Below are 14,536 nucleotides of genomic sequence, written 5' to 3'. Positions count from 1 at the left end.
CTTTTTATATTTTTCACATCATGTGCTTGCTTAACTTCTAAGCTCATGTTATGGACCCTCATCATACATGCTAGAGGGTCTCAAGCAAAACCCTTGCAAAATTAAGAAAAACCAGTTAAAGAAAACAAACAGAGTGGTCTCTCATGTAAATACACAAATGTTCAGGGGTAGTAGCCTGCACCTTATTCCGATATCTTGAACTCCTCCTCTTTGACCGTCGTACTCTCCCTATCTCTCTGAGCTTTTGGCCTTTATAAGCCTTCAGGCACTGTTTCCTCTCTCACCTCGCACCCTCCCTCTTCTCAAACGGAAGGGAGGAAAAGAAAAAAGAAAGGAAAAAGGGGTGACGCCTTTGATCTCGTAGGACGCTTTCGGCGGCTAGGATCTCCTCGTCTCCTGATCGTACGGCAGGGACGGGCTTGTCGGCTACGTCTACGTGAGTATTTACGGAGGAAATCGGAATAAAAGAACCATCTTTCCTTTGTTTATCGTCTTATTTTACGCATTTGATTCGTCATTTTCATGACTTTTCTTGTTATTTATTTTGTTTCGAGTTATACGGTTTCTCTGCGACCCACTGTATCCAATAAATTTTCCGTATTTTTTTATCAAATTTTCTGAACTGTTTTTGTCGATCATGCCGGTTTTCTCGTTAAGCAACTCTCCGCGATTTGTTTGATTTGTTTTTTAAGTATTATTTTAGTAACGATTTGTTTTTCTGATAATTTCTTCCTTGTTGGATGATCCCAGATTTATTTTTAGTTTTTTAAAGAAAGATTTGTAAAAAAGACGGTTTAGTTTTTTTTCCCTTTTGATTGGAAGTTACGATGTAGACTTTTTTCCCTTAAAGATCGTATCTTTCTGTTTTTCTGTTTGATGCTTTGTTCGTAGATTAGTTTCTGACCTAATCTGGGTGATTTTCCTGTATTCTTGGTCGAACGGGCATTGTGGCCTCTGGGTTAGAGGCCCGGTTGGATAATTTGAGTAGAGCTTTCTCTTTAAGGATTTTAAAATAAGGGAATGATCACTTCTTCTAATGTTATCTTGTGATGATTTAATAGTTATTGAATCGCGTTGCTCTTTGTTGCCGTCCAATTGGTGTTTTGTATTCTTATGGGGGTTAGAATTCAAGAAGTACTCTGTTGGGGATCTTGTTTATGCTCACCTGCATTGGTTTTGCAAATAAATCTGCCTGTCTGTTGCCCCTAATAATTTTTGCTTGATGGGACTTTTAGTGGGCCTTTTCTGACTAACATTTCTTTGGTGGTGGTGGATTTGTACCCATAAAAGGCATTTCTTTAGTAGATGTTTTCTTCACCCAGAATATCTTTGTGTTGTGCTTGGTAGCTTGCTGAATGTTTGCTCTGAATCCTGTTGTTATCTTCCATTTGACAGCTTGATTTTTCAGATGTCTAAGTTTGCTCAATAGTTGAATTCAGTTAAGTCATGAATATCTGTTTTCACCTGCTATTCAGCCATTATTTTGGTTAATATGCTCTGCTTGTAGTTGATTTCAGTGACGTTCGGTTTCTACTCAGATTGTTATGTTGTTGACCAAATCAGATGCAATTGTTGTGATGCTCCTCCACTATCAATTGATCTAACTGGTCAATCTTCTTCATTTTTTGGTTTTTTCCAGTCTTTTAAGACATCATGGTGTTATCATTTTTGACTCAAATATTTCACTGCCAGAATGCTGTGATCATTACAATTATTATTTTAAACTTTTTATTCTTTGAGAGAAGTGCTTGTTGCATAGATCGTTGGACAATATATTTTATTATACGCTTAGAAAACTTGGACAACCACATTGGTTGTTAACTTGTTAAATGATCTGTTTATCATACCATTTCATGACCATATTTTCTTACATCATATTCAATATTTTTGGAGAGCAGATTGGAAGCAACTGGTGCTCATGGAGGTTAATGTCCAGAGGAAAACCAGGAGAAAATATTATATTTCTCGAGAGGGTAATAATGCAATATCTCTGTATGATTTTGGTGAATGTGATCCATGGACAGCATGGGCGTACAAGCCTCGCACAATTTCTTTGCTACTTATTGGCACCTGCCTTTTAATGTAAGTCTCAATTCTTGTATTTTCATCAAACTGTTTGGTGTATTGATTTACTGGTGGATCATTTTTTTGATTTATGATTGATGCCTTCTGTATTCTTTTCTGTCTGTACCCATTATATTCTTTTATATTACTGTATAATTCTTGTTAATGATGCGATAGTTTTTTTCAAAAAGTTAAATGTGCCACAGTTTTAGTAGGTTTTTTTAAATTTTTTTTGATAAATTCTACTAAGAACTTGTAGGATGGATGATGGACCAAATGCATATCTACATAGATAACTGTTAGGAGGGAAAAAAGTTAGTATAATTTAGAGAGTTTGCATAGGGATCAAATTAGTAGATGCTTATATAGTTGCATAACTAAAACTTGATTGTACTGATGTAGCACAGATCACCAGGAATTATTGGAAAGTGCAATGTATTTACTTCCACTTTTGATGAATAAAATAATGGAATGAAAAACATGATTCTAGTAAAGTAGAATCTTTGGAATTGAAGTTCTGCTTCTTCTATGACACTTTCCACTCTTACGGCGACACACCGTGCCAGAATCTCAGTCTTGTATGATCATTTGCTGTGCGATGCCTCCAAACTACTCTTTCCTCAACCACTTTTCATTTTTCAACATCATATTGAAATCCCTATGTCTACACTCTATGGGACAACCCTTAAGTTTACTTCTAGAGAATCAACAATTAGTATATTTTATATCTGTTATAATATAGAACACTCATATATTTGCAGATACTTCTACTTTTTAGAGTCCTGTATGATTTCCACTTCCTTGCTTGCAAATCCAAGTATTTACTTGTAGTCACATCCGATCTCTCCCGCTAGTGATCCAGGATACTTATGATCTTATGATATATGATGGTAGATGTTATGTCTGACAAGGCAACGCTTGGAGAATTCAAATACATGCATATGTGTTTGTAAACATACATGCATGTGTACATGCACATATGTACATGCTCTTATATATGCACGAACGTGGTTAGCTTTTGATTTTTCACCCATTCGCCAGGCCCTGATATGAGGATAAAACTTTGTAGATGGAGAAGTTCTTTTTCTTTGTTCTTTCCCCTTCATGGTAGATGGGTGGTTATGAGATTTAAGTTAAGGCACATCCCCGTGCCAAGCAAACAGGTCGGTGATTTAAGACACATTCTGACAATGGATTGCAATAATTTATGCCTTCTGCTTAAAAATCGTACCCATAAGGATGGATCAATTAGCAAATCGAGCAAAGCTTTTGAATTACAATGATGCAATATAATTTGATGATAAGTTTGGGATGGTCTAAATGTGCTTCTCTCTAGTAGCAAGAAAGGTGTGTAGTTGACATTGAGATAGCGTAAAAATGGTAGTATTTTCAATACTGCGCCAGAACAAAAAGGACAACAGAAAAGAACAAGTTGTCTACCCATGCTATTCTCCGCAAGACCATTTTGCTGAGCCATATGAGGGACGCTATCTAAGGCGGATTTACGTGAAAAAGATAAGAAATGATCACTTGTAGGAGATTGAATTTAACTCCACAATCTGATATAAGGACTTGATTTCAGAAAGTTGATCATGGACTGTGATGAGTTCTTTGTAGACCTGGGAAGCATGAAACAGGATGCATGAGACAAAGCTACGCGAACCATGAAAGTTATTAACATATGATATTTTAGCTATACATGTAATCTATCTATCTATGCAATAACTATTAGGCTTGGCCTCAAGTATCAAGAACTCCAGATAAACTACTGAAACCTGATTCAAGTCTCATGCATGGTGTCCAAAATCTGAGACAGGGCACACTCGGTGACTGCCGTGATACAGTCTTCCTTTTTCTCTGTTGTCTTTCCCCCTTTTCTTGGTTCTTTCCAACATTATAATGATGTATATCCATTCCTCCATCTGGGAGCTCAAATATGCTGCAGTTGTGAAGTTGTTTAGGTCTATGACAACTTAGTGGAGTTGCCGTTCTGTTAATGTTCAGGCTTGTGCTATGAAGAAGGTTTTGATTTAGCAGATCTGGCTACCAATAATTTTACAAATGCTTTAATAGCTTGTGTAAAATTGCTACTAGACGTTCTTTCTTTTTTTCTTTTAGCTTTTACATACAAGTATCTCATTAACTTCAGCAAGGTTCATTGTATGAGTGTATTTGCTTAAGGGTATGGAGTGGAAATAAGTTGTCTCTTGATTTTTTTTGGTATTTTTTTATATTTTTGTGGTCACTTAAGAGGTTTTTTGGCTGGTTTTGTTACCAATAATTATTGTTTAGGTATGATAAAATTAATTTTGGAAAAAACCTTGACAGTCAAAAGTTCATATTTGTTTTCAACTGGAATAATTATTTATTATAAGTTAAATTGTCGGTGTTTGCTGTGTGTTTTCTCAGTTGGGCAAGTGGAGCACTTGATCCAGAAAGCACTGCCTCCAATGATGTTGTTACATCTGTGAAGAGGTATGCTAATTATTTTTCAGCAAAAACTTGGTGATTTTTATGAGAAGTTTAACTTCATCTAAACTTCCATTATTTTCTGGATGTCCCCATTATGTTGTTCAAGAACATCTATCTGTCTATATTTGAGTCCGATTCTTTCTCTCAAATTTCCTGTTCCTTTCCTTTTAAGATTTATGTCATCTTCTGTTGTTTTCACAGACGTAATACTCCCTTTTTATCTGTTTGTGTGCTTTCTTGTTTTATTGTAAAAGTGCTTCTGAGAAAAAGGAAGCATTGCTGACTCCTCATCTTTTTTGCCTTAGGGGGGTCTGGGCGATGATTGCAGTCTTTCTAGCTTATTCATTGCTTCAAGCACCTTCGACGTAAGTTATTGCTTTTTGTAGTGGTCTGGTCTTATTTGATAGCCATGATAGATTATACCTTCTTAAACTTTTGCTCTGGAGTAGTGTAATCTAGGCTCACTGAAGATGGAAAATATGAATCTATATGCTTTTTCTTACTGTCGTGTCACTTCCTTGGATGAATCCACTGTATATCAATGTGCAAATATGACTTTTCTACTTTTTTTTTTAATCATTTTATTGCCAATATTTCATTTTAATATATGAATAACACTGTTAATGCATTTGAAACAGTTGTCAGGAAGTTTAATAACTCACATTAATTAATTGTTATTTTAGGTTGCTTATCTTCATTGAGTAAAATTCTAGTCTATGTCAACTTCTCTATCTTAAAATACAGCTTAGTTGTGTTTTTCATTGGCAGTTACCACATATATCATAAGATGGTAATGGTCATGACAGACAAAGCCAGCTCTGACGTTTGTCTAAATTTTAGCAATGAGCTGTTAACATTACTGGCTATCATATAATATTATATTGTCCAGGAAATAATTTTTGATTATGAAAAGAAAGAGGAAATCAACCAGACTTTTACAAAATCTTCACAATGTGGGATAGATGCACATAACCGATTGATTTTGGTTATAAAACTGGACCAGGTGCATTATTTTATGCCTTGTTAATTGTTATGGTGATTGCAGGGTACTTATTAGGCCACATCCTGCTATTTGGCGCTTGGTTCATGGCATTGCTGTTGTTTACCTCGTTGCTCTCACTTTTTTGCTTTTCCAGGTTTGTTTCTAATTTTAAACTTATAATCTTAAAGGTTTAAACCAATTCTTTGCGGATGTTCATTTTTTTTCTCTAGCATTTTGCATTGTTGATTTGAATGAATTTTGACTGAATTAAGACATATTAGGGTAGTTTCTTCTTTTTTTTTTTTTTCCCTTTCACTTTTTTGTTGGCACATTCTCATGCCAATTAATGTCTGATTCAAGATTTAAATCCCATGGGATGGGGTTATCCTGGTTTCTCCGTGGAATGGAATTCCCCACTGTCCTACCTCATCCCAGAGGCAGTCTCGGTCAAGCATCTTGATAGGTACCCTTCATCTCTCTCCCTCTATTATTTCCTTTCTCTCTTTTTTTTTCTTCATTCTTTTCTTTCTTTCCTTTTTCTTCTTTTTTCTTTTTCTTATCCCTTCCTTTCTTTCTTTCCTTTTTCTTCTTCTTTCTCTTTCCTTTCACTCTTCTTTTCTTTCTTTCCTTTTTCTTCTTCTTTCTCATTCCTTTCTCCCTTCTTTCCTTCCTTTCTTTTTCTTATCCCTTCCTTTCTTTCTTTTCTTTTTCTTCTTCTCTCTCTTTCCTTTCTTTCTTTTTGTTCTTCCTTTCTTTCTTTTCTTTTTCTTATTTTTCTTTCCTTTCATTTTTTCCTTTTCTTCCTGCTTCCTTCCTTTCTTTCTTTCCTGTTTCTTCGTCTCTGCCCCCTTAGATGGGTTTTGGAGTCCCGTCTCTTATTACAGTCCTATTTTCTCATAGGAACAGGATGGGTCAGCTAGGATGTGCCCCTTCTTGCTAGCACTTAAAAACTCAATCTCATTCCTAGTTAGGTAATGTATTTTTCATTATAAAAATTGAGATTTCATGTTAGGATTATGCTGCCTTACAAATACTTTATTTTACTGGAAATTATACTACCTTCTCTGACTGCTTTGTAGCTGTTATATTGCACTTCATTCTTAAGACTGTGATTTAATGTACAAAGGTTGGTCATTTTGCCTCTTATCATTTTCAGAATGGTCAATCATTATGTGAATATTATCTTCTATATTTCAGAACCGTGATGATGCGCGGCAGTTCATGAAATATCTTCACCCTAATCTAGGCGTTGGTAATGCATTTTCCTTTTGAGAACTTTTTATTTTCTGATATGACAGTATCTTATTTTCAATAGAAGAAATTCAAACACTTGGTTTACATTTTCACAGAACTACCTGAAAGATCATATGGAACTGATTGCCGTATATATGTACCTGAGAATCCAAAAAGCAGGTTTAACAATGTTTATGTATGATGTCTTCATTCACCAACCTAATTTTAATTTTCACTTTCATATTTCTGAATCTCTTCATAATTGACGTATACTTGGTTTTCGCATGTTACTGATTTGGGGTTTTAGGTTTCTCTAGGAAACATTGTTTGATGAGTTTGTTCTTGCTCATATTTTTGGATGGTGGGGAAAAGCAATAATGATACGAAATCAACCCCTTCTATGGGTTTTGTCAATTGGCTTCGAATTAATGGAGGTTAGTTTCCAGAAATATGTCAACAATAACTAAAAACATATTTCTATTTATGATGTTTGATTTTCTAGAAGTACCCTGAATGTTAATGTTTTGCAGCTAACTTTTCGTCATATGTTGCCAAATTTTAATGAATGCTGGTGGGATAGTATCATTTTGGATATCTTAATCTGCAATTGGTTTGGTGAGTCCCGAGCTTGTCAGCTACCATTACTTATATTCTTTTTAAGAAATACAATTGTTTTTACTCTCCTATGTTATTGTTTTTAACTTAAGTCTCTTGAATATTTAACTCAGACAATATTCTTTGAAGGTTATACTCATTTTTACATCGACTTGTTGCATTGTATGAACAACATGAGCTTAAACACAACAGGGTCATACAAGATTAATTGTATACGTATTTCACATAGTCAATCTTATTTTTGAAACTTATTTCAATCTTATTTCAAACTTATTTCAATCTTATTTCTATTGTTCTATGAGATGCTTTGCAATGTATCTTTTAATGGTCAATAAGTTCTCCCATATGTTTGCATAAACAAAGACAGCTAGCGTACAATTTCTATATACATACATCTATGTATATGAGTATGCATTCCCTACCAACCATGCCCCTTTCAGAGAATATTGCATACCCCTTGCCTTCATCCTTTTGATATGCTTTCAGTTCATGCCTCCACTCTCTAGTTTGTTGTTGCCTCTTGGGTATGCTTTCTCTCTTTCATTCTCAGGAGGCTAGCTGGCCAGGCAACCTCATGAAGGCGGGGAGGAAACCCAAAAATTTTGCCCACTGGTCCAAGGTATTGGGGTTCAAACCTGAACTCCCAAAATTCCTAAAGTTTGGTCCCGGATTCATGTTCTAGATCATGAATTTAAGCATCAAATAAATTTTAAATGGTTCTCTAAAACAATTGAACATGGATTTATAGTTTTATTTTTTTTTAAATTTTCTTTAAAGAGAGACACAAGAGCAAATACATTGGATCTGGTGATTTTTAGCCACAATTGAAGAAATCTGATCTCCAATGGAGATTTCAAAGCTTCCCACAAGCCACTTGTCTCCTCGATCTCTTTGTTTTCAACTAGAAAGAGTGGATATGGGAGGACAAAAGGTGAGAAAAAAGGTGTTGAGTGTTCCTGGGCAATGTTGCTTGATTCTTGCATGAAACATCCTTTTTTTGGGGTGAATTGAGGGTGGTACCACCCTGAACCGCTTGGTCTGCTAGCAGTTCGAGCAGTTTGAGTTTGCTTCATCTAATTTCAATCTTGAACCAAAGGTACATGTGCCAAGAATTTTCAGTCCAGCACGAACTGTTCGTGCAAGCTGCTCGACATTTCAAACCTTGACTAAATTGTCATGGTTAGGCATCTCAAAGGTTGCACCAAAGTTATAGATACTTGAAAGCAGAACTTAAAAAAATAAAACTGGAAAAATTGTATTGCGCAATGTAATAGCTATTAGACTAGAAGTTGAAAGAATAAAAATGGAAGAAATCTAGGAACATTGTGGAAGGAAGATGTTTGTTTGATGCGATTACTAAGATGGGGTTGAGGAGGATAAAGCTTATCTAGGGATGCAATTACATGTTAAGACCTTGTAAACTTAAAAATAAGAGTTCGTGACTTGATGTGGCATGTGGATGCAACTTTTTCGACCTCAAGGGTTAATAAGTTGAACACATTAAGCTTTGCTTTTGAGCATGTGAAGGATAAAAGCTGGAGAGCCTTTTGGTAATGTGATACGCAAGGAATGGATATGATTTATGGCACAAATTATAAAGATTTTTTCAAAGATCTACATCGTGCAAGGCAAGAATTTAAGTGCCTTTGGCATGGGGCATGTTTGGCAGTGGGTAGCAGGGCATGTGACATATTGTACTGAATCATGTGGTGTGCTGTTTGAAACACCCATGTTGTGCACTTGATTAGTAGTGAGCAGTATTGGCCAAGTTCCACATGCTGCTGTTGGCTTGGTACAATAACTTCTGGAAGGCATGGGCTCACATAGGCGGATGCTTGAAACCCTCATGCAAGGGATACTGCATGTTAATAGCTCAATGATGCTAAAGGCTTAACTTCAGTTGGTGAAGACTTTGTAATAGAGTTTGGGGAGGTCATCAAAGTCTTGATGTTAGGTGGATAACTCATATGAGAAAAAGAGAGGCTTGATGTCTTTCTGTATGATGCCTTAAATGCTTCATTCTGCTGTTATGCTTCTCAAGTTTTATTTAGTATCTTTATAATTTGAAGTGAGATCCTTTTCTTTTTTTTTAATTCTCTTATCTTCAATGTACTTTTCGAGTCCCAAGTAGTAATCCATGAATCCAGCACAATATTAATGTACTTATTACTATTTCTTGTCATGATGATAGCCATTTGGTCCATGATTCAGGTATCTGGGCAGGGATGCGTACTGTTAGGTACTTTGATGGGAAAACGTATGTGTGGGTTGGTATAAGCCGCCAACCAAATATCATTGGTAAGGTATGTTTTATTATAGGCATTTCACTTCTATTAGGACCTATATTTTTTTTGTGCTACAAACTTACAATATATGCTCCATTTTGCACCTTGGTTTATATTATATAATTTCTTCAAAAAAATTATCAATTAAAGCCATTGTTTTAGAAATAAATGACATGCAATATTGACATTTTATTTTCTCATCTATGAACAAAGGTTTGAATGTACATTGGATCCTGAAAAAGAGAGAATCCTCTAATGTTGGGGTTTACCCGAGCCAAGTAACATATAATTCCAATTTCAATGACCTTCTATCGCACGAAGAAAATGTAACCTTGTAAAATATGCATAAAGGTAAAACAAACAGTAGACGGACTAAATAAATGTGATTACCAGAAACCTTAGCTCTTTACTTGTGAATGGGATAAAAATGTTATATTTGAGACAGATAAAATCCACCCGGGGGTCATCTTAGGATTGTTTTCCTAACTGTGATTTAGGTAATTGATCCACAAATGGTTATTCTATTGAACAATATTTTATTTTTCTTCTTCAACTGCTTAAGGAACTGGTTTTACTTCTCAGTTAAAACAAATATTCATGTTGCATATGACAAATTCTCTAAAAGGAAGACAACGTAGTGATGTGGGAAGATCATCATATATGTTATATATGGGGTTGGTTGTTTCCCTTTTGTTGGAACTTCCATTAAATTCCCATTACATATACTTTTTTTGGGTCAGTCATTTTATATGGGGAAATGTATACGCAATCTTATTGGTCACATGTTAATTAAAGTTTTCGCTAAATTCACATGCTTCAGAACATCTGGTTTTTTAAAAGGAGTGTCGGTACTGGTTTATCGAGCATTGGTTATCCATATTTGGCTCGTACTCCATCAAATATATGATATGAACTTTTGCTTGCATATCTTGGACCTTCAGGGATGCAAATATGATTGCTGAAATACAGCATTTGCTCTATATTATATCCTTTTCATTTATTTGACTGAATTTCATTTTCTTCCTGGCTTTCAAGGTGAAAAGAACATTGGGCCAGTTTACACCTGCACGATGGGACAAAGATGAATGGCACCCTCTGCTCGGGCCTTGGAGGTTTATCCAAGTGCTCAGCCTTTGCATTGTGTTTATGACTGTAGAGCTTAACACCTTTTTTCTCAAGTTTTGTCTCTGGATCCCTCCTCGAAATCCCTTGGTAGTGTATAGATTGATTCTGTGGTGGCTAATTGCAATACCAACCATCCGTGAGTACAACACCTACTTGCAAGACAGGTATTCATGTTTCTAGCAAATCAGAAGAATGTTTATGTGCTTGCCTATGAAACAAATAATCTCAAATTGTGATTAACGATATACTTCAAGCTGTTAATTCAAGTAAATTGAGATGATCTAAAATTACAAAAATATTTCGTCTCTCAAACAAGCATACTCTCATGTTTTGTGTGGCTTAAAGATTTGTCTTATAATGATGATTTCAGAAAGCCTGTGAAGAAGGTAGGAGCATTCTGTTGGCTTTCCCTGGCGATATGCATAGTGGAACTTCTTATATGTATCAAGTTCGGCCATGGTGAGTGCTCACTTTCATTTGATTCTGGGTGCATACTTCATTTTGTGGACCATAGAGTTGTTTGAGGCTGATTTATCATCATCATCATCATTTATTTTTAACCAGGTCTGTTTCCCAACCCAATGCCCCTATGGCTGATAATTTTCTGGACATGTGTGGGTTTGACGCTGGCAATTTTCCTGCTTGTTTGGTCATGGCAAATTCATCGGACAGTGATGAGAAAAAGGTTATGATCACCATTGCAGTGGTCTCTTTTATTGATTCTTTTTTTCTTCTTTTTCTTAATTTCACAACATATATCATGTACATGTGTGTTACCTTCAGGTTCCGTAAATGCCCTAGCCATTGCTTAGTCTGGCAGGCAGTCTGGCATGTAGAGGATAAATTTTCAGTTGCCAGATTCCTATGTCCCTCACCTTTGCTTCTATTTTTGAACATTGAATTTGATCTGATGTAACCTAGGGGAAAATGAGCAAAGTTCAATTTGTCTTCCTTTTTGTTATGGAATAATCTGGTTTATCTTAAATGACATCATTATTTCAATCTTGTCTGCCATATGTTCATGCATCTTAAGCACAATTTATTACTTGAGCATTGCTTCATGGTATCTTGTGGAGGCTAAGATACGGTGAGCGGCTGTGTTTGTCTTCATGCTGCTACATAGCATTTAATGAGTGGCTGTTCTTAAACTTATGCTACAGTTCCACTGAAACAAAGAGTCAGATTTGTTCTTGAGGTGTTTCGAGTCCAATTAAGGACTTCTTCCAGTATAGAACATTCTAATGGCAGTACTAATAGAGTTAAGCTCTATTGTCAAAGAGTTAAGCTCTAAGTCTGTGCTGCTGCCATCAATACAATGTATGGAGTGTTGGTGAGCGGAGGAATCTAATTTATAGGGTGTCATGCTCCAAACCCAACACTTGGATTGGCCATATGACACGGTCAAAATAAACTCTAATGTCATTCTCTAGAGATTGTGCATGGCCTAAATAATAAATAAATTTTTAATAATATCAAAATAATCATATTAATTATAAAAAAATAATTATATTTATCAAACTAAATCAATCTATCGATGTTGAATAAAATTCACAAAATTGAAACATTCATTTGATATTAGAAAATCAGTTAACTAACTAATGACTGTTTTGCTTGAATTCATGCCTAATCTGATCGATGCTACTCATCCTGTAACTCTGAAGGAAAAAAAAAAAGATGTAAGTTTTACAGTCCAGTAAGAATCTTCTATACTCGTATAAATATGAAATATCTTTGAGTTAATATTTCACTGATAAGAAAATAACCAGATTTATATATCAATAATTTGAATAAATGCTTCACGGATCAATATATATGCCATAAAATATACATATATAAGCCGCACTAACATACACATCAAATTTAATCTTATAGCTATTCAGTTGCATATATATCACCATAATAGAAGGCTCGAGATACCTATCATATATATGACTCAAGCAATAATTCAATTTAACAATAATTCAGTGAAATTATTTTTTAGTATCTGATTAATACAGTTAGATCATGATCATATTATCACCTCGGTACTGGACTAGTCCCACTCATGCTCCAGCTCGTGGTAGACCAAAACAGACACACACACACACATACCATGTTTTTGCCTGTGGTCAGCAAACGCATTTCAACCCATAGTTGATATCACATGTACCACATTTCACACGTGCCAACTAGCTTAGATGCCCTTCAATTAAACAAAATTAATTATCATGATTTGATATCAACATTGAATTAGTCATAATCATACTTCAACCTGAGGCAAGCCAAACATATACTATGCTTTCGTTCATAGCTGGCAATCATAATATAACATCTCAATTTGCAGCTGATGTGTCATGTTTTATACATGGCTGATTAATCCACATACTTTTCTTTTTTCACTCTTATGATTATGTGAAAATTATATTTATTTTTTTGATTTTAGTCTAATTATAATCATGCTTCAGTCTGCGGTAAGCCAAACATAATGTTACACCCCAGTCCAAGACTGATCCAGCATATATCATGTTTTTTACATGGCCAACCCTCTAGATGTCTCCCATGTCTTATTTATTATGTTAAAGTCATGATATATTTTTTGGCATTAGAATAGTCATGGTTATGCTCCCACTCATGGTAGGCCAACTACAATGTTGCATTCCAATTCAAGATTGACCTAGTATACATATCACGTTTCTTATATGACCGATTAATCCAGATGCCATCTACCTCATCAATTATGTTCAATCGTGATTTTTCTTTACTCAACATGATCTTTATAACTAAGTACTAATTAATTACAAACTATGCAATATCAACTTATCAAAGCATAATACACATGCCAGTATATACAAAATATATAAAATCACGCAAGTATATCTATATATATAATTCCATAATCATGTAGATGATTGTATTGAAGAATCCTATCTACTAAAAATATACTTAACATAATAGATATAATCCCACATCGGAACCCACGAACCAGAATGTCGTATATATTGTTCAAAACTTTCTTGCATAGATAACTTTTCCTCTACAAAATCAACCCAAACATCAAAAGAAAATTATATAATAGATATTAGAAATTAAACCTTCTATTGAAGTCCACCAGGGTCCATCACTAAGCCCTTTAATGCCTTCACTCAACCCCTCTAACCAACTAGAGAGAGAATGGAAGAGAAAGGAGAGAAAAGGTAGAAGAGACAGAGAGAGCAAGAGAAAAGGAGAGAGAAGGCAGAAAGAAGAGATAAAAATATCTTTTTCCTTAACACAGGAGAGAGCTCTGCTCTCTCTTCTCCAAGAACATGGCTAGCAACGCATAGTACTGGCCCATGGCAGTGACCACCGCGGTGGCAGTGACCCTTGATGGCTACAGTAGTGGCAATAACAGTAACTAATAGTGTTATGCACGAAAAAAAAAAGAACAAAATAAAGAATTTTGGTCCAAAACATGGGGTAGCTCATTAGTCAACAGCCAAAATGTCATCATGAGGCTTTATAGAACTCAGGCAGGGTAGTAGTGGCCTCAGCAACTTATCGTCATGAGGCTTCATAGTACCCAGGGAGGGCGGTAGTGGCCTCAGCAACCTTTGATGATTGCTAGAGATGGAAAAACAAGAGAGAAAGTAAAGGACTTATGCTGAACATTGGAGTTTCTAACCTCTAAGTTTTCGGTGACTCATTGGTCCAAATTTGCTGCAATGATGGCTGAAGGGTCAAAAAAAAATGGAGAGAAGGATTTGAGGCCCTTTACCTCAATTTCCTGCAAGATCTCACAGCA

General features: G+C 35.4%; 1 protein-coding gene across 2 annotated transcripts; it reads left to right on the top strand.

Moving 5' to 3' along the window:
* Positions 1-257: 257 nt before the first annotated feature.
* Positions 258-11,790, top strand: LOC105048470 (CDP-diacylglycerol--serine O-phosphatidyltransferase 1-like). Of its 2 annotated transcripts, none has more exons than XM_073260171.1 (13): positions 258-436; positions 1,899-2,082; positions 4,474-4,539; positions 4,842-4,901; positions 5,582-5,672; positions 6,716-6,770; positions 6,868-6,947; positions 7,069-7,185; positions 7,282-7,366; positions 9,578-9,669; positions 10,687-10,940; positions 11,147-11,235; positions 11,341-11,790. In XM_073260171.1, the coding sequence occupies exons 2-13, from the start codon at positions 1,919-1,921 to the stop codon at positions 11,466-11,468; spliced, it is 1,281 nt and encodes a 426-aa protein (XP_073116272.1). In that variant the 5' UTR covers positions 258-436; positions 1,899-1,918; the 3' UTR covers positions 11,469-11,790. The 2 variants fall into 2 exon arrangements, with proteins under 2 accessions (XP_073116272.1, XP_073116273.1); XM_073260172.1 differs by lacking the exon at positions 258-436 and adding an exon at positions 519-1,607.
* Positions 11,791-14,536: the final 2,746 nt, after the last annotated feature.

Source organism: Elaeis guineensis, chromosome 7, assembly GCF_000442705.2.
Source record: "Elaeis guineensis isolate ETL-2024a chromosome 7, EG11, whole genome shotgun sequence".
In the NCBI taxonomy this organism is placed as follows: domain Eukaryota; kingdom Viridiplantae; phylum Streptophyta; class Magnoliopsida; order Arecales; family Arecaceae; genus Elaeis; species Elaeis guineensis.
This window is presented reverse-complemented; position numbering and strand designations above follow the sequence as displayed.

Coding starts and splice junctions, on each gene's coding strand:
- LOC105048470 (XM_073260171.1), top strand. CDS start 1,919: ATGGAGGTTAATGTCCAGAGGAAAACCAGGAGAAAATATTATATTTCT. Junction 2,083..4,473: donor ATTGGCACCTGCCTTTTAAT/GTAAGTCTCAAT, acceptor GTGTTTTCTCAG/TTGGGCAAGTGGAGCACTTG. Junction 4,540..4,841: donor GTTGTTACATCTGTGAAGAG/GTATGCTAATTA, acceptor TTTTTGCCTTAG/GGGGGTCTGGGCGATGATTG.